Below are 21,084 nucleotides of genomic sequence, written 5' to 3'. Positions count from 1 at the left end.
ACAGTCACTATCAACCACCTAAGTGCAGTATGTATATATTTATTTATTATTTGTAATGCCTTGAACTGGATAATATGGAAAATACACAAAAGTCTTTCCAAAATAGTTTGAGAATCAGCTTACTTTTGCACAGTATTCTAATACATTTGCATAGATTGCTTTACTGTGTTTGCATAATTGATTAAACTTTATATTTACTACTTGTCTTAAAAATTCACTGGGTTCATGAAGTGATGGAGAAGAGTCAGATTGGCAAGGACCACACCATGTGAAGTCTCCCAGGTTTTGGAAAGGAGTTTGGACATTATCCTAAATGCAACAGGCCATTGGAGGGATTTAAGCAGAGGCATTACATAATCGTTATTTTCTTTGGCAGCCATGTGAAGAACAGATTGTAGGGGAGGCAAGATTGGAAGCAAGGAGACATGTGACAAACATTCTTGCCCTTCTCCAGAGGTGACAAGATAGAAGGTAGGCAGGGCAGTGGGGGTGGGGAAAAAGCCATGCATTTGTATTCTAGATATTTTTTAGTGTGGAAGATTAAGAGTAGATTAGAAGTGATTTATGTACTAGAAGGCAGAGTTTTACAGAGCATAATCGTCAATGTTCTGTACATAAAGAAATGATGTCAATTTGACCTTTCACCAGTATTTTTTGAGTATGGTAGGTTTTGAGACTAGGAGTAGAACCATATCACTAACTGTAGGACAATGAAAATACGTAACAGATGCAATGATCTTTTGCTGAATTTTATCTCTTCTGCAAACATTTTATAAACATTTAAACATATAACAATGTGTGTATTCATGTTTTTACAGTTGTATAAATGAATGTTCATATGAGTTGAGGGAGTGAGGAGGTTCTTTTACCATGAACTACACATACTAGAAATGAATTTCTGAATTTGAAGGAGTTCAAGCTGTGGAGCTCAGCTGCATAGAAGCCAGGAGGAAAGGTTCTGTGAAATCCACACATATAATCAAGGCTCACATTGGTTGAAAACAGGAATGCAATGTAATGTTTGGGTGTTAGGACCAGAAAAATAGTTTTTTCCCCATTGTCCCGAATGTTTCTAAAATATTTTAAGTATGGATCCATTTACAGTAAAGAACAACAAACTGAAAAGAAAGAAAGAAAAGTAACAGTTAACTTGAAGGGACATTATTTTCTTTCACAATCTTTTGTTTTATTTTTAGGGGGGAGGTAATTAGGTTTATTTATTGATTTTAATGGAAGTACTGGGGATCGAATCCAGGGCCTCATGATGCATGCTAAGCATGCGCTCTACCACTGAGTTATAACTCCCCCCTCTTTCACAATCTTTTAAAAAGCCCTATCTATTTCGTTTTTATACCAAATAATTAGAAATAATATGTACTAGGCTTCGGATTCATACCTGTGGTCTGTAATTAGGAGAGAAAAAAATGAAAGACAGGAAAAAGGGTGAAGAAGGCCTACAGGTTACTCTCCTGGACGAGTGCCTCTTTTCCCCTTTAGGGCACTTTCCCCATCGAAGTCGAGGGAGTGGAGAGGTGTCTTGTTAAAATACAAACCCTGTCCATCCTCTGAAGATCCTTCCAACAATTCCCAGTCGCCTGCAGAATAAAATCATAAATCTTTTAAATTGGCCCATTTTGTTATCTTTGCTTCTGCTACCCTGGCTACCCTTTAGGCTCTTTAAGGACGGAGCCTGGCTCTCTCCTGCCTCAGGGCCTTACGGGCTGGTTCCCAAGGCAAGAACCTACTCCTTCCTACCTAAGCTTTTTGTAGTTTTTTCTTCCTGGGTCTCCGCCTCTCATTTTCCCCTGTCTCGTTCATTCCTTTGGAGCGTTAATTTCTGTGATTTACATCCATTCGCATGCATTCACAGCTATTATCCAAAAGTGGGATCCTCACCCCTCTAGGTAGTCAGGCCGGGTCGGTCTGGCTCCTGCGAGGTTCCCAACTCCCTGCACTGCGTTTCCCGGCACAGTAGGCGCCTACTGATGACTATGTTTAGGTCAATAAGTGAGTCAACGCAAGAAGCAGCTGAGTCGGGTGAGAGTCCCCAACGCAGACAAAGGGGCTCCTGTGTCCCCCCTCCCCCACAGGAATGCCGCGGAGTCGCCCGCTCTGGGTCGGGGACCGCTTCCGGCGTGCAGAGCAACCTCGCCCGAATCCTGTAATCCGACCTTTCCCTTAGGCGGCGCTCCAGGCCACAGCCGCCAAGTTTAGCGCAAGGCATTTCGGGATTTGTAGTTTCTGTAGGCCTATGCCTAGGGCGCTTGCGCACTGGAGAGTCGCGCGTCGCCGACCCCCATCAGGATTCCGGGTCTTTGAGAAGGGCGCTCCAAGTGACAGCAATCCAAATGAATACGCCTCTGTAGTCCGCCGAGGATGAACCGGGCAGGGGAAGAATCCGCTCTGCGTGGGCTGTCGCGGAGCCCAGCAAAGTGGCCGGAATAAGCACGCCCTCGCTCCGGAAGTGAGCTGCTTCTGGCGCGGTGCATTGTGGGGGGCGTAGTCCTCCTTCCCAGGCGGTCCTTCGCGGCGTCCCCGGGGCCCACTCCGGAGCGCAGGCGGGCGGCTGGGCGGGCGGCGCGGTGCGGCGCGGGCCGGCTGGAGGCGTATTCTGGGCACGGGGCGCTGGGCCAGGCCCGGTGCGCCGGGCGGCAGTAGTGAGAGGCCGCCCAAGGCCTCGCGCGGCGCCGCCCGTCGAGGGGCGGGCGGCGGCAGAAGGACCGGGCCGTCGAAGGGCTCAAGAGGCCGGTGGGCCGGGCCGGGCCGCGCGGCGCAGCCATGCCTGGCTTTACGTGCTGCGTGCCGGGCTGCTACAACAACTCTCACCGGGATAAGGCGTTGCACTTCTACACGTTTCCCAAGGACGCTGAGCTACGGCGCCTTTGGCTCAAGAATGTGTCCCGTGCCGGCGTCAGTGGGTGTTTCTCCACCTTCCAGCCCACCACGGGCCACCGTCTCTGCAGCGTCCACTTCCAGGGCGGTCGCAAAACCTACACGGTGCGCGTCCCCACCATCTTCCCGCTGCGCGGCGTCAACGAGCGCAAAGTAGCACGCAGACCCGCGGGGGCCGCAGCCGCACGCCGCAGGCAGCAGCAGCTGCAGCAACAACAGCAGCAGCAGCAACAACAACAGCAGCAGCAGCAGCAGCAGCAGCAGCAGCAGCAGCCGTCGCCGTCCGCCTCCACTGCCCAGACCGCCCAGCTGCAGCCGAACCTGGTGTCTGCCTCAGCGGCTGTACTCCTCACCCTTCAGGCCGCTGTAGACAGCAGCCAGGCTCCAGGATCCGTGCAGCCGGCGCCCACCACTCCCACGGGAGAAGACGTGAAGCCCATCGACCTGACGGTGCAAGTCGAGTTCGCAGCCGCAGAGGGCGCAGCCGCTGCAGCCGCTGCGTCGGAGCTAGAGGCTGCTACAGCAGGCCTGGAGGCCGCCGAGTGCCCTATGGGCCCCCAGTTGGTGGTGGTGGGGGAAGAGGGCTTCCCTGATACTGGCTCCGATCACTCCTACTCGTTGTCGTCAGGCACCACGGAGGAGGAGCTCCTGCGCAAGCTGAACGAGCAGCGGGACATCCTGGCGCTGATGGAGGTAAAGATGAAGGAGATGAAGGGCAGCATCCGTCACCTGCGTCTCACCGAGGCCAAGCTGCGCGAAGAACTCCGGGAGAAGGATCGGCTGCTGGCAATGGCTGTCATCCGCAAGAAACACGGAATGTGAACCGGTCTCTCTTCGGCCTTTGGGACTCCCGGACCCCTGCCAGCTTAGGGGGACCTCAGGCCACGGTTGTTGAACACCCACCTAGTCCTGGGGCACTGGTTGTCAGTACTGAGGCTTAGGGCAGCTGGAATCTTTTGCTGGGGACCTGGCACCCTCTCTTGTTTCCTCCTGAAGCAAGGTCCTGAAGTCGGGGACCTCAGACTGCACTGGTGACACCAGCAATTATGACTTTGTCAACCCCCTCCCCCCCTTCACCCCCAGTTTATGTTGCAGGTTCTGGTTAAGCAGGGGCTTCAGAACCACTGAACTTACCCACTTGGGATGCAGACGGAATGCCCAAGGACTATGGGTTGGGAAGACAACACCTTGAGTTTGGCCAGCAATCAGAGACAACTCTTCTATGTAGTGACAAGAGATCAAGTAACATCAGTTCTCCCACTTTTTGTGCTTTCCCTTCCCAGATGCAGCCTGTGATTTTGATGGGGACTGGCAGATCTGTGCCTCTGCTTCCTAGGACTTCCTTCCCAGGAGGTCATCTACAAAGGGATCTAGGTGACCTGTTGATGGAGATCCAGCTTGCCAGGGACTTAGGTCTATCCTGTTATGTTTGCTACTGGTTACAAATTCTATTTTCTGTACAATTAGTCAAACTAAAGTTTTCACTGTGTTTGTTTGGCAAAACGAATTAAACAGAAAGTAAGGTTTTTATTTGGGTTTCGCCATTTTATTTTTGTAAGGACTCAGCTAATGATCCCTGAAACATAGAGGGGATGGGCTTCCCCATAGATTTCTACCTTCTCTGCTTTAAGTCTCAAGGACTAGGCTGATGCTTCAGTGACCAGGTTTCTCCATAAAGGGGCCCTAAGCAGATGGACCCTAGCCTCATAATGCCTTCACAGAGTTCCTGGGCCACCTCACCCCAAAGAGTTTGCAGCTTGTACCAGATGGTCCTGGTTTGTCAATGGGTTAGCTCCCTGTGTCCTTTCAACTGGGAGAAGGAGCAACTGAGAACTAAATTGAATTGTGGCAACCCATTTCTCTGAGCGTTTTGAATTCCTCGTGAATTTTCAGTTCGAGTTGAAAATTTTGCTCACCATTTTATATCCCTTAGCGTACTACAGTGTCTGGCACACATGGGTATGCAGTTACTTAAATCAGTGAAGACCAGAGCTGGAACCAGCCATAGACTTTGACTTTGGTACACTTTCATTTGTGAAGGAGGTGGGTCTATAGAGGACTTTAAGAATAGGAGTTGGGATGTGTGACCACTTGACTCATTTTCTTGACTGTTAACATTTTTTAGATTGGATATTGTAGGGGCAAAGTGATGTTTTTATCTATAGTTCCAAGCAATTTAGTTCAAAGCCAATGGGGATAGACAAATGCCTTTAAAGCTAGCCCCATTTACTATGGGTGTTGGGGCATAAAATGGACACTTCTTGGGCTCCATAAAACATGACTCCTTTCTCTGTTACTTATGGAAAAAAACCAGTCACCTGGGGCCTTCCCTGTCGTTGCAAACTGAAATGAGTTTAAAACGTCTCTCTTGTCTCTGCTGTTCCCCTGGCCCCTTGGCACCAACTTGAGAAACAAGTTTCTGGACTGGAGGAGGTCTGGGGCATAGGTTGTGCAGGTGAATAGCTGGGGAAGGGACTGGATCTCTCCCTTCCAGGGTTGGTTCTGGCTACTCATAGGTGGCAGAAACACAGCAGTGCCCTTCCAGGCCAGCTGGGACTGAAGCTCTTTGCAGGCAGCTATTGCGTCAGTCTCTCATGTGTCCCCACTCCCCTTCAGTAGGAGAGAGGATTTTCCCAGGCTCAAGCCATGCTCTTCAGTGAATCCTTTAGCTCCTGTTTGTTGAAGGGACTTACATTGTTTCTGCTTTGGCTCACTTAAACATTTCAGCCTCACTCCCAGGACAGGGTGAGGGCCAGACTCTGGCCAGGACTCTTACATCTGGATGTTGTGACCACACAACCTATCTGGTGTTTTAGCTTCTGGGAGGAGGGAGGATAGCTCAGAGCAAAGGAGATCCCAGATACACCACAAGCAGGGAAGTGCAGAGTTTCACTGGCTGAGTAATAACCTAGTCAGGCAAAGTAATACAGATCTGGGATTTAATAAAAGCTTGGCCTGGTCTTACCAGCCATCCCCAGAAGGAGAGGGGGTGGGGGTCTGTGAAGATGTAAAACTCTTCTGGAAGAACAAGAGTACTGAGAGATCTCTGGCCTGGAGAAGCTTTGTAACTATTAGCTTTACCTGTGGTTCCCCTGCAGTCTCCAACAGGCCTGACCTAGAGATAGGCTTTACTTCAAATGTTTGCGTTGCCTGGGAAACGACGAAAATGGGCGTTAAGGAAAGGGCAATGGGTGGGAGGGAGATTATGGACAATCTGGTCGCTTAAATCACAGGAAAAGTTTGGGAGAGCCATTTATTTCTCTTTTTTCAATAAAAATTGACGCTCTTAGTTGCCCCAACTGTTTATGAGAAATAAGAAACTTATCACAATGTTTTGTAGACACTGTAGAAATCTAAGAGTAATCTTGTCTTCTGCAGAGCCCGACTTGAGCATTTGAGTCTCCAGCCCAAGGAAAGCCTCCCCTGCTTGAAACCAGCTTTGGGTCCGACTGGCACCCGGCAGGGCGCAAGAATGTTGGGACAACAGAAGCTATGGGTACCGCCCGGGCTGGCCTTAGAGCACCACTTGGAAGAGCCGAAGGGGCGGTCAGAGCACCAAAGAGGGGTGGGGGTTTGCGAGCGGAAACAGCCCAGAGGCCCAGGGAGGGGCGGCTAAGCCAGTTTGGGGCCAGGCCGAGCTCCCACGGAGGCGGGGCCAACACCAAACGGCCGCGCAACCAGGGCGGGGCTGGACCAGCTGGGACCTGGCGACAACTGAGCCCTGACCCCTGCCTGGCGCCGAGCTCGGGTGTTCCAGAGGCTTCCGCTAGACCACAATTCTCAGGGGCTCGCCCCGGCAAGCTCCCTCCCCGACTTAGCCTCACCTCCCGCGCTGCAGGCCGTGTCTGGGCCTTGGCGCATAGGACGTCGGGAACTGTAGTTTTCTCCAATCAACATATGCCAGAAAGGAGCACAAGGGGACTGCGTTTCCCAGAGTGCAGCGGGGTGGCGAGGGAAGGCAGGGGGGAAGGGACAGTCGGTCGCAGACCGCGCTGGGTTGCCGCCGCCGCTGCCGCCATCGTGCCAGCCCCTCGGGTGAGTGTCGGGGGCTAGCGCGCCTGGGCGGGGGCTGGGCCGCAGGAGGCGCTCTCCGGTCCGCCTGGAGCCTCCGCTGCGAGTTCCTGGGCGGCCCCTCCCCGCCCCCTCCCCCCAGCGGCCCGAAGCCGCGCAGGGCCCGGGCCATGTGTCGCGCGCGGCTCCGCCTCCCGCCGGTCCTCTGAGGCGGCGGCCAGGGGAACACAGAGACAGTCAGGAGCCTATCCTGGGCGTTCCTTGCCCGTGGCGGACGCACCGGACCGCGCCGGGGCCGGGCCTTTTTCTCTAGTCTGGACCACCCAGATGGGGCTCTCCGGGCCCCGCCCCGTCTGGCCTAGACAGGCCTGCCCGAGTCCCTCAAAGTCTGCAGGCAGGCTAGCGGGCCGACCCCAGGCCTACGTCCTGCCGCCAGCCTGAAAAGGATCCGGGGATGGGCAAGCTCCACCCGGCTCGCTCCGGAGTCAGCATTGGGTAAGGGCGCCCGCCTGCCGCAGCCCTACCCTCACCCGGTTCCCAGCCGTAGTTGGGCTAGGATGTATGTGAACGCTCCCTTGCTTGCCTGCTTCCTGAGAGTGCACGAAATCTATCTCCCACTGTGTGGAACTCATGCGTAGGTTCTCGCGTGGAGAGCAGGGTCAGGTAATCTGGGGCTGGAGGGCGGTTCCACGTGGGACTTTACCTGCGGCCAGCCTTGGAGAATCTGGCCTGATGCGACTCTTAGGTCCAGCCCTTGACCTTCCCTGTATCAGTGACCAGGCCACAGGTGTGGATGGATTGGCCGGCCCTGTAAGCGGAGGGATGATGAAAAGAAGCCAAGGAGGTGAAGTTGAATGTGTGAGCCTTCAACACGTTGTTACATCTCTTCAGCACAGCCTGTTCCTCACTTTTGCCCCTCCTAGGGTCATCTGCCCTCCTACCAGAGGAGAATGATTCCATAAGAATAATACCGACAAGGTGGGGTTTAACGGAGGGTCAAGTAGAATCCAGGTCTGAGGTCCATGAGTCTAGTGCCACAGGAGAGGCTGGGCTGCAAGCGACATTGGGCATGGAGCTCACTTGGACTGCTGGGCTTAGATTCGGACTCTGGGGCCCTTCTGAAGCCTGGCTGGCAGAACTACAGTTGTAGGCTGCAGAAGGTCAGGCTTTCCTCACTTGCTCACTTTCCAACAGCTGAGGAACCTATGAATGTCAGGAAGCTGGTTAGGCCTTGGGAAATTGCCTTTAATGATGGCTCCAGGGACTCCATTGAATCTGGAGAAGGGGGTATCTCGCCACAGAGTAGTTTTCTGACAGGCTTTTTAAAGGCACTTCTGACTGAGTGATGATGAATTAAAGGACGAGTTTAGAGAAGAACATGGGATTTGGGAAGAGACAGTTTGTCAAGCCTTGATTCGTATGACCCAGTGCTGCTTCTGAGCCACAGTTCTTGCAGGGACGAAAGAAGCAGCTAAGTCTCTGTACACCTGGCCTCAGCAGCAAGCTGGTCTCTTAGGAGAGCTGAATTAGGCCCATAATGCAGAAAGCCACCACCCATGAAATTTTCTTTTCCCTTGAGTATTTCTCTAGGTCATATTTACTGGTCATTGGACTCCAGCCTTGTTTTCCTGCAGTTAAATTGCATTCTCCCTGGTTCAGGAGGACAGGCAAGGGTCTGTCCAGATCTCCTAACCAGGGCCTGCCTTCTCTTTGAACGCAACTGTCTTAGTCCACATTCTAGCTCAGGAGCACATGCAAATCAGGTTCATTCAGTAGGCTCAGGAGAGGCCTAGTTTGCCAGTGAAGGCGGGCAACAAGGACAGACTACCCACAGGACACACATAGCATCAGTGTGGTTGGATCTCTTAGTCTATAAGCAATTGTTCAAGACCTTCTCAGGGTTGTCTGGGTTGGTTCTTTCTAGGACACTGGTTTCAGGTGAGTTAGGCTTTATGGCTGTGGATTATTTTGCACATTTCAAAGCCCTGGGTGGCTTGATCACAACAGTTTTCTTAAAGGTCAAAAAGATTCTGTTCCTTCTCAGAGGTTACCCAGGAGTAGGAGGAATTCAGGTCCCTCCCTCTCATTCCAGTCCTGGAAGTTCATTATAACTTATGTGTCTGATGTCAGCTAGCCATTGAAGTCCTTGACCTTTGTGGAATTTGGCAGGCCATCTGCATCTCAGAGATAAGAGGAGGACCCTGAGGTTCTCCAGAATCAGTCTGCATGTTCTATTCATATAGGGCTGACTTAGGAGGTGGGGCCTGGCATGGGACAGTCAGGATATGGCTGCATAAGCATGGGGGCAGGGTGTGAGGATGCTGGGTTCTCAACCAGCTCAACATTAGTTTCTTTAGTGACATGGAGCCCACCTTTTTTCTCTGAGCCATGTCTCAGTTTATTCTGCTCTCTGCAGTTGGTGGATTGAGATGAAATGAATGATTTAAGTGAAAGAACTCTCAAATTTTAGAAGTGGAAGTCACCTTGTATCAAAAAAATTCTAGGATTCCCCTACTAAGGCATCAGTATCTTGCTTGAAACTTTTTTCTCCTTTCTCACCAATGATCCATTTTGTTCAGCAGTCATTCTTTGGGTCCTTTCTGTATGTCAGGCTCTGGACTGAGGCTAGATATAGAATAATGAATCCTATCAAGTCCTGGTGCTGGGGAAAGGAGGTCACAGTAGTGGGGGAGACAGGAGTAATGTTGCTGTTACGTGCTGAGGGCTAAATTGAAGGGACCCACAGGGCCCTCTGCAGAAGTGGGGGCTTCTGAATGATTAGAGCACCAAAGAGGAAAGGCTGTTAGTAAGCCCACTCTCCTTTCCAGTGCCTCACAGAAACCACAGAGCAAAGTATACCTCAGGATGTTGGGCCCAGGAAGGTCTGGGGTCCCTTGAGGGATGCTGTCACTACTGCAAATTGCTATGGCTGTTGAGTCTAGCAGCTGTCTATAGCCTGTTCCTTTTCTCTCCCGCAGGAGTCTCTGCTGGGTATTCTCCCGATGCCTGGGAATCTCACCAGCATTTTGTGGTCTGTGGTCTTCTCATTCCCTGGCTGGAGCCTAGGTTTATGGCTTCTGCCCCTTTCACTGAGACCCTCTCGGGTCACATTAAAGTGCCCAGTGCTCCTGTAGTGATACCTATCAGGACATCTTCCCAGAGTGAAACACAGAGGTGCCCTCTCCAGAAATGAAAGGGAATAGTCCTTTTTGGAGATAGGGGCGTGGATCCAAAAAGTTTTCCACAGAATGGACGTTGAAAGTTGGGCAGGATTCCTCTGTCCTGGGGTTGAGCTGAACCTCCTGATGGGCCTTTTTTTAAAGTTATTTTTTTTTCTGATGGGCCATTTGGGGATATTTATGAGTTTGAAGTTAGCTACCCCTTTCCCAGCTTTGAGATTTTGTGGTTCTCTTGCTTTGACCATATGTGGCAAGAATCCTTTACTCCCTCCCTGAGGCCGGCAGCAGCATGTGGGTTGTCCCTGCAGTGACTTCCAGGGCTAGAATCAGTCTGGCATGACTAATCATTCAGGTCAGCACCCTGACCACCAGGTATCTATGGTACCTTCTCCCTTCATGCCCTATCAGCTGAAATGTATCTTCTTGGGAGGAATCTTAAGGTCTTAGTGGCCAGGAAAGAGGGACACAGGAGGGCCCAGGATGACCCTTCTGACTTCCCTGGGCCTTATTCTTTATTTGTTGCTGGGACCTGCTTTGTGCCAACTCCTTAAGCCCCTAGGCTGGAGAGGGGGCTACCATGGAGAAGCCTCCTTATGAGAGCGTTGTGTCCAAGGTACCTGGGAACTGAAGGCAGTTTGTCTCAGTAAACTAGGGACATTCTGGAATGTTTATTTCTTAAAGTCTTGATACTCCATTGGAGCCACTGGGTCTCACCATGGCAGAAACTGCTGCCCCCTAGAAGGATATATGTGTGTAGAGACCTTGCAGAGGTAGTTCAGGCCTGGGTGAATGCAAGTTCTCAGTTGTAGGGTATAAACCTGTTTTGACAGGCTGAGTATGCACTCAGAGGCTTTCTGTCCTGACAGGCATGGAGCTTGCTGATTTCAGTAGAGAACAAAAAGGCCTGGATTTCGTTCCTCACTGCCTCATTTTGCCACCTGTGTGCTTTCTGCTTCTTGACATTGGCTCTCAGCTGTTCCACTCCAGGCCAGTTTTTTGGACATTTTAATGCTGGCTCTGCCCGAGGCCTTGTATAGTCTTGAATTCTTCCTTAACCTTTTGGAGTCTTGGTTTCTTCATCTACAAAGTTATGATCATCATATCAGCTTTACAGGGCTGTGAAGCTCAAATGAGGGAATACATGTAACTATTCAGCTTGTAGGAGTTTGACTTATCGTACATGAATCAGCAAATTCATGAATGGGAGCTGTCTAGGACAGGGGTCTCAGAGATCCTTGAGCCACCTGGAAAGGGGCGACTACTCAGGAAATGAGTAAATGCAGAGCAGAGAGACCAGAATGCAGGTCTCAGAGTTGAGTTTCTAGGCTAGCCAGGGCAGCCTGAAGGCCCTGGAGCCCTCCCTCCAAATAGAAGAGAAGGGAAAGGCCCTTACGGTACTGAAGGCACCAGACCTTGGCTGATTTCTCTCCATACTTCGGGCAGGGAAGTGGTGGATGAGGCCATTCCTGGTCCTGGGTCGAGGCTGCTCCACAGTGTGGTGCCCCTACAGGAAGCTGAGTTACCCACCTTCTTCCTAGCTCTTGACCTAGTGTTCACCTAGGACCTGCCAATGACTCCTTATAACTGGGCCCTGCTTCATACCCTCAGTTGATTACCCTAACTTCCTCATAATTACTGATGAGGGGACAGGGTCAGAGAGTCATCCCTTGAGGGAGAGGAGGAGCTAGCTAGAGGCCAGGCCTTTGAGGGTGTGGTTGTGTGCCTGCTTTTCAGCCACAGTTGTCCCTCCAAAGAATTGTTCCTTAACAGCTGGGACAGAACATTTGAGTGAAGGGGAGGTAGGTCACTTGGCCACTTAAATTGAACAGGGTTTGTCCAGAACTCACTCCTCCAGAGAAGAAGGGCTGGACCAGGTATCTTGGGAACAGGGATGCCCCAGTCAGGGAGACGGACCATAAACAAATACATATGTGTGACAGTCTAATGCAGTGACAAGTGCTAAGACAGTACAGGATGGTGAAGTGAGTAACTGGGTGGCTATGTTAGACTGAGTGGTCAGGGAAGATGTCTGTGAGGAGAAGACATTTGAGCTGACCCTTACAAGTGACAAGGAGTCAGACACATGAAGATCTAGGGGGAAGAGTAATCTAGGTAAAAAGATCAGCAGTTGCAAAGCCCTCGGCTGGAACAGGCTCGACATCTTCCAGAAACAGGAAAATGCCCAGAGTGGCTGCAGAGAAGGGGAGGCATTGAGTAGCAGGAGATGAAGTTGAAGAGTCGGGAGGCCAGGTTACCCAGGGCCTTGAAGGCAGGATAAGTGGTTGAGACTTTGTCAGTGGGGAACGGGAAGGACAGTCATTGGAGGGCCGTAAGACAGGATACACAGCACCCCTCACCATGAAGAGAGAGGCAATTTGTTACTGAAGGACAGGTACCCTTCCTTCAGTGTCTTCCTGTCTAGCTGTAGCCCACCACCTTCCCCTCACTCCCTGCAGTACACACCTGTGCTCTGGGTTTAAGCCAAGGTTGGCTGTCAATCCCACTTGTCAGAGGAGTCCTTCCCAGCCTTTGTTGGTTGGGAAGTCCTGGCAGACAGTACGTGTGAGGATAATGGCCATGTTTGGTGCTGATTTCAAGGACCCCACTACAAGCTTGGCACATCTGCTGGCATTCTCTGTGGGCCTTGGTGATGGACCCTCAAATGTGAGCATCCTTCTGTGTATCAGTATGAAGTTAGTAATGTCCTCTTCCCCATCACTCTCCTGCCCCCATCCTTGCCGCAGGTCCAGCTAGGCCAGGATCTATCTCGGCTTTGCTGAGATGGTAGAATGTGGTTGTGACTTTGAAGGTTTGGGAAAACTATGAGATCATTCCCTGTGAAAATGTCTATTGTTTGATGTGGAAATCTGCCTGGTTCCTTTGTTTGGAGGTAGAAGCACTATCAGGCCTGTCTTGCCCCATCTGAGAAAGTCAAGGTTAGAGATCCAGGGCTTCAGCCCTACATACTGTTCATTTTTATCCCCAGACCAGTTGTCTCTGGGAGTCCTGGCTCTGGAGTCCTCTAAGCCTAGTTCGGTCTAGTTACACCATCTGTTAGGCCTGTGACCTTGAGAAAATTAGCTGACCTTGCTGAGCCTCATTTTGCTCATCTCTAGCATGGAGTTGACTCACAGGGTGTTTAAAACAAGTGTGCATAAAGCCCTTAGCATGTTTCCACACCTAATACGCATTAGGGAAAATGAGACGTTATCAGCTGGACACAGCTGTTTCAAGTTTTGAAATACTGGAAACACTGACCCAGAATTTGGGGATAAAAATGAAGATTTTCTGTTACCCAATGGGATCTTCTGGGCCAGCAATTTTAACCTGGGGTCTATGACTGACCCTCAGGGAGTGTGAGCAACTTGAAATCTCTCACAAGGCTGGGTAATCTCTGCCTCTGTGCAAGTTTATTAAGAGAGGGCCACAGTTTTTGAGGCATTCTTAGAGGGTCTTTGTACCCACAGAGACCTAAGGGTCAGTGAAGGCTAATGCTCAGTGGGCGAGAGGTCACCAAGGTCATTTCTGCTCCTCAAGGAGCCTGTTCTTGGTCAGCCTGCAGACTATTGGGGTGAAGCAGGAGATGGCGTTGTCAGCGGCCCTCTTGGAAGAGCTATAGGAGAAGCCATCTTCAAGGTCAGTTCCCAATCTGGTGTAAGGCTGCCTCTGAGCCTTGGCATTTTGTTTCTTTCCAGGCTGTTCTTTAAATGTACTAGAAACAAGGTCAGGGCTTGCTGGCCGTCCTGGGGAACATCCTCCCATCCTCCCCTGTGTTGCATGGGGATGAGAGGGGGGCTCTGCACCCTGCTGCTTTTTCTGGACTCAGGAATGCTCCCTCCCAGCCATGAGTTGAAAGCTTTGTGGAAGATTTGGAATTAGAAATCTTACAGTTTGCTGGGCCATGCTCTGTGCTGGGAGATTGGAGGGGTGGAATAGGGTGTGGCAAGAACCACATTGCAACCCTCACAGCCCAGAGTTACCATGTTCCGGCAGAGGAGTAGACCCTGGGTGTGTTGATATGGATTTGCACATGGTTTTGGGGTCAACATTTGAGTCTAGGAAGGAGGACCCAAATAGGTGGCAGCTGAACAGTGACTTGAGGGGAGAGCAGGAACTGACCAGGCAGTCAGGAACTGATGAGGGGAGAGAGGGCATCCCGGCCTAGGGACTCACCTGTGCAAAAAACACAAGGAGCAAACATGCAGCGAGTTCTGGTGTATTTATGTGTGGAGCTGGATGAAGGAAGGAGAGAATAGCTAAGGAGTTAGGGATAGGTGTGGATAGCCACCTGTGGAACTTTGAGGGTTTGACCTTTAACACAAGTGTTTTGTAGGGGAGAGACATGGTCGCCTTGTGGTTTAGAGCTCAGGGATGCAAAGTTGTCAGAAATAAAACACTGACCTTGACCAGAGGACCCAGATCAGCATTGATGTACTGGGTCGGCTTGGGGCAAGACTCCCCACATCGCTGAACCTCAGTTTTCCCACTTGCAAAGTGGGATGACTGAAATCTGACCACATGGCGATTGTGGTCACTACACAGAGGTAAATGCATCATAGTCAAGCAGGCCTTGAACAAGGTTGGTATTGGCCTCAGCAGACCCACTTGACATCTTTAAAGCAGTTTTCAATCCACATACTTTTGAAGTTTCCTTCTCGTACTTTCTGGGGGCCCCCTGAGCAGTCCTGTTCCTTGGGACTGCCCTGCTCTACTAGACTAAAGAGCTCCTCTGTCCCTTTATTCCTCCATCCTCTTTATTCCACCATTACTTCTGCCAAGTAGTTTTTTATTAGCAAGTTATCACACCATTAAGAACAATGTTGAAAAAGGAAAAGACACCCCCACACTTCCTCCACCTCACCATCCCACCATATGGTGCCACTTTTCTTGTCTCTGAATCAGCTTGTTGCCTTATTTCCCTTCACCTTCCATCTCCACCTTCCCAGTTTCCCACCCTTATCTCTTCTCACGCCCCCAGGCATTTGCTTACGCTGTTGGCGTACTCTTTCTCCAAGACTTTCCATGAAGGCTGCCCAGCCTTGCTGAGGACAGAGGGAGAGGTGGCCCTTATCCATTCCTCCAGCTTTCCGCCTGCCTCAGGGTTCTTGGGAGCTGGGCAAGGCATCTTGTGGGTAAGATGTGGTAGGGTCAGGCCTCAGTCAATGAGCCAAACATAGTGAATACTAGAGTGGGAGGGGCAGAGATGTGAGGTGTGGGGCTGTGCCTTGCCTCCAGTAACCCATGTTTGTGTGGGTACAGGCACAGTCTGATCCCTTGGAAATATGACCAAGACAGCAGCTGAGACCAGCTGTTGATCCTGTACTTTCCCCACTTGTTGATTTGTTTCTTAGCAAAGTGTGAATTGAGACACACCTTGTCCCAAGCAGGCATGGCTGGGTCCAAGCTTTCTCCTCTGCTTGTTTTAGACTTTTCTGGACATTTCTTAGTCATCCCAGCACTGAGCTGCTATTTTTAGTGCAACTACCTCCTAGAGGACCTAAAATAAAGCTGGCTCAGCTTCCTGGCCCCTTACTGGCTGGTGTGTTGGTCACAGGCTGGGAGACTGGCTGGATTGGGGATGAGCCACTGCCCTCCTACACTGTTCTTCCCCCTGGCTTCTCTGGCCTTGGGTGAAGTCATAGAGACTGGAGTGAACTAGCACTTACCACGTTGAGCTGAGAGCTTTACTAGGTTCCCTTCGTGAGGCTTCATAACCACTGGCAGCATCAGGATTCCACCCCCTTACAGAGGAGGGAGCTGAGGCCCTAAGAAAGGCAGTGACTTGCATCAGATCCCACCACTGCCAGTGATTGTCTGCCGGAGTCAAACCCACTTCCTTACTGCTTTGGTTCAGAGTCCTGTTACTAGGAGAGAGGGGATGAGCTCCTCTACAGTCAGAGGCAACTGCAGAACAACACACAGGTGTGCTGTCATGAGATCCTGCAGTGAGATGCAGGCTTCCTACCTGGGAGGGGCCTAGCAAAGCCTGAACAGCTCTTTCATCTGGGACTTGGATTTTCCATCTAGCAGCCTTGGGTTCCTGATATCTGTAGCTGGGAGGGGTCTCCCCTCCCCCTCAGAGACAAAAGAGGGGCAGTCCCTTATGATGGAGCCAGTGCTGGGATGGAGAGATGATGTCATGACACATTTCCCCCTCACAGACTTCATTTCCCCTCCCAATATTTCTCCATTATTACCTGAGACCCTCTGAGTTCATGGCCCCAACTCTGAAGTGGATAGGTGTAGCCACCATCAGTGAAGAAATGAAGTGTCACCTGGCCTCAAAGAAGTAAACAAAGGTGAGGGGATGTCACTCGCTGTTTTTTTTGCAAATGTGGCCTTGAGAAGCCATTCCCCCCTACTCACTGGGTCTTCCACCTGCCCTTCCTGTAAAATCCTGGGGCAGTGTGGAGGGACTGAGGGCTGCAATAGAAGACACTCCACCCATAGACATCAGTAGTTCCCAGCCTACAAAGTGGGAAGAATAGCAACAACTGGCCTTGCAGTTTGTTGAGAAGATTAAATGAAAAGCTATGGGGAGCGTGCTTAGCTCCTCCTTAAAAACCCATCCTTCCGTTGGACTTGTTCTGAGCTTCCTTTGTCCTGGCTCCACCCTCAGCATCTATCCTGTGTACTCCAGGATCCTGCCACCTCTCTGTTTCATCAACAGAGCTCCTCAAAGATGGGGCTGAGTCTAGTCCACCTCTGGGCTCCCTGCTGGTCTGTACTGAGGGGTCGCTTATTAGTTCCCTGGCCCCTCTCTGTGTTCCCTGGGAGAACAGACCTCAGCAAAGGACTCCCTGCTCAGGGAGGTCTGGGAGGGGTAGGGGTCAGTGAGGAGACAGTGTGGCTGGCTACCTCCGCCTTCCACAGTACCAAAGTACCAACACTTTCTTCCCTGTCTGGCTGTTCTTGCAGGTCTCAACGAGGCCGGGTGACGCTCCAGAATGGGAGACAAGCCAATTTGGGAGCAGATTGGATCCAGCTTCATTCAACATTACTACCAGTTATTTGATAACGACAGAACCCAGCTAGGCGCAATTTATGTAAGTCTTCAGCTCTAGGACTAGAGGGGGACCCCAGGGGATCAATTCAGATATTGGCCAAGGCCTTCAGTTCACAGGTTCTGGCAGCCCTCAGTGGATTTGACTGTATCCTTTTATCTGAGCTTCTGTCCATGGGACAGGGGGCTTAAGACCTAGCCCAACTCCCTGCTCCACATATTCCCTTCTGTCATCTTCCACAAGAGTGTGGATCCTGGTTCCCTAGGCAGGGAGGTTCTAGGCTTGCCATTCCGTGGTCCTGGGAGTGCCTCTGTTCCAGATTGGGCAGCAGCAGACAGAGGCTAGTTCTCACGGTGCCCTCTGGAAGCAGCAGTTATGAGCATCATCATCATAGTCCTCATCTCTCCTGGAGACCCCAGGTCCAGCTTCCTTTTGGGCGACCAAAAACCCCTGAATGCTCATGGGAAACAAATGGGGTTAGCCAAAGGAGGCTGATGTGTTTTTTGAGAAACCCTTCTATGCAGGCATTGTTTGCTGCTATTTTAATGATGTTCATATACACCAAGAATTACTTGTATTTGATCCTGCCCAAGACAGAAAATGTGATTGATCAGGCATGCCTAGCAGGTCTGTCCAGGATAAGAATGATAGGAGTCATCCAGCATAACCTTGGAGCCTGACTGGGCTGTGGACAAACTTCTCTGAGTCACCCTCCAAAACGCCAGGGTCAGTAGAGAAATTTTGAAGAAAACAGAGGGATCTTACCAGTGGAAGACAAGCACAAGTATTTGATTATCATTATCATAGATAGGGTAATTTTAAAAACTCAAACTGATCTGACTGTGGAATCCTGGCACTTCTGCCTCATTGATTTTAAAATCAATTAAAGCAGGCCTGACCCAAAGAAGAGTTAGCAGGGTCCTAAAAGAGTACTTTATGTATGTCATTCTATATAATCCTCAGCACATGTCCCCTTTAAAGATCAGGAAACTGAGAGTTGGGGGAAGAAAACAGTAACTTGTCTAAGTCATAGCTGATAAGTAGCAGAGGCAATTTTGAGTTCTGCCCCTGAAGGCTGTGGCAGGGACAATCTGGAGGAGGGGGCGTGAAGTTAGCAAGAAACTTGTTGATGGTAGGGAATGTCCCAGGCTAGGCCTTGAAAGGCCTTGTCAGCCTTCATCCCTCCCTGACCCCATGGGAAGGGCCTTATGGAACTCAGCCTGGGCTCTAGAGATGGTGATAAACATAGGATTTTCCAAGTAATTTCTGATGGCTTTTCTGGGACTGGTACTGACTGACTACACAGCAGGATGGCTTTTGGCTGAGCCCCGGCCACACATAACCAGCCTGGAGCTCATACATACTGAAGGCCACTTGACTTCTTGAATAAAAACTGGGAAATGAACTTATTCATTACTAAGTTTTTATTTTGTTACGTAGTCTTTCAGAGGTTGGGCTCTGCGATGATAGAGTGTAATTAAGAAATTGTGAATTGTGTAAAATTTGGAAACTACCCTTGGTTCCCTTCTTTACAGACAGGGAAACTAACACATGGACTCATTTCCCCAGGCAAGACCTTTTTCAGGGTCCTTTCAGGGCCTCAGGGATATTCCTTGTGCTCTGAGGCTCTGACCCCACATTTCCTGGTTTTCAGATTGATGCGTCATGCCTTACGTGGGAAGGACAGCAATTCCAGGGGAAAGCTGCCATTGTGGAGAAATTGTCTGTAAGTAAGGGCCAGGGCTGGGCTGCTGGTAGCTCCTTCCCCACCTTGCTGGCCTCAGCCCACACCCACTCTTTCTCTTACAGAGCCTTCCGTTCCAGAAAATCCAGCACAGCATCACAGCGCAGGACCATCAGCCCACACCAGATAGCTGCATCATCAGCATGGTTGTGGGCCAGCTCAAGGTAATAGTGCTGCTTCCCTATGATGTGACCTGCTTATCAAGGGACACCCAGGCAAAGTGATGCCTAGAGCTGCGTAGCTCAATGCAATCAATAGTCATCAGCCACATGTGGTGATTTTTAAATTACATTAACTAAGAAGAAATAAAATTAAAATGTAGTTTCTCGGTTGCATTAGTCATATTTCAAGTGCTCATAGTCAATCACTTGTGGCTGCCTATTGGACAATGCAAACAGAACATTTCTGTTATTGCAGCAAGTTCTCGTGGAGGGCACTGGTTTAGAGCCTTTTGGAAAAGGGACAAGAGGTTTAGGAGCAGGATGGGGCTGTGAAGCCACAGGGCCTTTTACTGCCCCACAGTGTATGTGGGCTTTCTGCAGGCAGCTGACCCTGAATGAGCCAGCTGGATGCTAAGTAGCAGTTCCCTACTGGACTCCATACCACCACTCCCTGAGCTGGCTGCTGGCTTCTCCATCTGCTGAGCAAAGCAGATTCCTGGAACTCCTGCTTCTGTCTGCATTTTCTCTTCCCCTTCTCAAGACCTGTTCCCTTCAAAGCTTTCATGTGGTCCCTCAGCACCCCAGGAACTCCTACCTGTTATGCTTTAGCTGACTGACCTCAGACTCTTGGTTTCTAAAAAGCCTCTCCTCCTTCTCAAAGCTGGACAAATGAGCTGCCCCTTAATCAGGTTCCAACCTCCTGGGCCTGTGTCATGCTGGGGCCCAGAATAATAGGCCCACATGCATTGTCCTTAGACTAGGCAGGGCTTCCTGAGTCCAATAGGAGGGTGGAGGGAGGTGGGGCTCCCTAGGCCTCTGCAGTAGTTTATCCAACTCTAAAGCCCCCAAAGGACTTATTTGCCTCCTTGCTGGTTATAATTACTGGAAAGACCAGTGATGGTAGGGATAGCGCTGGTTAGTGGGCCCTTGCCTCAACTAGGCCTTACCCGAGTCTTCAGCAGTTTGACTGGAGATCTCTTGCCTTTCTGTTTTCATTGCAAATGTTATATGTTACATTACAAGAAAAAGACCACCTGATAGTGATGCTTCATTTTTCCCCCAGAGAGCTGTCATCACAGTGTGAGCTTGGTTTTGAGCCTTTTCTCATGTACTTGGCCATAGTCAGTATAAGCAGTAGTTTCTCCTGCTTGGACTAACTGGCATAATCAGACACTAAGATTGTTTTGTTTTTAAATACTGTAAGTTACATGGAAACACTGTGGAACTCTTTCAAATTGATCACTTTGCCCAAAAACGTGGGCTCAGAGGCACATATGTTCTCTGCTCTGTTGTAGCTAACTGGTGAGTTGTTCTGCAGTTTAAGTGTATGTAGCAGTGTGAGCTGGCATCTATAGGCCTCTGTGGGCCCAGTTTAGTGTGTTTTATACATTATGTCCATTCAGTCACAAGTACCCCTTAGCTCTCCTAGGATTTGAGTCCTGGGGTCTTATCTCCTGCTACTGAATTCCCTTCCTGTTCCTTGGCCATCTTACTGAACCATTTTCTTTCTTCTCACAGGCCGATGAAGATCCCATCATGGGGTTCCACCAGATGTTCCTATTAAAGAACATCAACGATGCCTGGGTTTGCACCAATGACATGTTCAGGCTTGCCCTGCACAACTTCGGCTGACCTCCTCCCAGCCAGGCACTCATGCTGTTTCCTCCTCCCTCCTCTTCCTGATACTATTCACACTCCTCCAGATGCTCCAAATATCATACACAAATGAGCAGGACCACGGTAGGAGTGGGCGCAGTGCGCTACTGCTACCGAGGTATTGTGCATGATGTTTGGACGCTAGACTAGTTGCATCTGACAGGAGAAGTTTGTGTTGTACCAGCGCATGCCTTGGAAAGACTTAAGTAATGCAAAAGGTTGTCTTTTTTTTTTTTTTTTTAATCTACTGACAAGTTGCTCTAGTAACCCAAAGAAGTGAAGGAGAAAGCAGCTGCCTCACCGCCCAGATATTGATTTGTTCAGATGTTTCAATGCCTCATGATACAATAAAACCACGAAAATTTTCGTAACAGTTTAAATTGTTTTAATTAGTTTAATAGTTGGCTGGGCATCAGTAACTACACTGCCCCATTGGC

At 50.3% G+C, this 21,084-nt stretch overlaps 2 protein-coding genes across 4 annotated transcripts; both read left to right on the top strand.

The window, feature by feature from the left end:
- The first annotated feature begins 2,513 nt into the window (after positions 1 to 2,513).
- On the top strand, positions 2,514 to 4,422 carry THAP11 (THAP domain containing 11). Its single transcript, XM_010979269.3, has one exon. It carries the CDS (start codon positions 2,779 to 2,781, stop codon positions 3,712 to 3,714), a length of 936 nt encoding a protein of 311 aa, XP_010977571.3. The 5' UTR covers positions 2,514 to 2,778; the 3' UTR covers positions 3,715 to 4,422.
- A 2,378-nt stretch (positions 4,423 to 6,800) lies between these two features.
- On the top strand, positions 6,801 to 21,027 carry NUTF2 (nuclear transport factor 2). Of its 3 annotated transcripts, none has more exons than XM_031458231.2 (5): positions 6,801 to 6,927; positions 17,001 to 17,128; positions 18,741 to 18,812; positions 18,896 to 18,994; positions 20,510 to 21,027. In XM_031458231.2, the coding sequence occupies exons 2-5, from the start codon at positions 17,030 to 17,032 to the stop codon at positions 20,621 to 20,623; spliced, it is 384 nt and encodes a 127-aa protein (XP_031314091.1). In that variant the 5' UTR covers positions 6,801 to 6,927; positions 17,001 to 17,029; the 3' UTR covers positions 20,624 to 21,027. The 3 variants fall into 3 exon arrangements, with proteins under 3 accessions (XP_031314091.1, XP_010977570.1, XP_064345118.1); XM_010979268.3 differs by lacking the exon at positions 6,801 to 6,927 and adding an exon at positions 7,162 to 7,398; XM_064489048.1 differs by lacking the exon at positions 6,801 to 6,927 and adding an exon at positions 16,244 to 16,381.
- Positions 21,028 to 21,084: the final 57 nt, after the last annotated feature.

This window comes from Camelus dromedarius, chromosome 9 (assembly GCF_036321535.1).
Source record: "Camelus dromedarius isolate mCamDro1 chromosome 9, mCamDro1.pat, whole genome shotgun sequence".
NCBI lineage: Eukaryota > Metazoa > Chordata > Mammalia > Artiodactyla > Camelidae > Camelus > Camelus dromedarius.
Note: the sequence above shows the minus strand (reverse complement) of the source record. Positions and strands in the feature narration are given on the sequence as shown.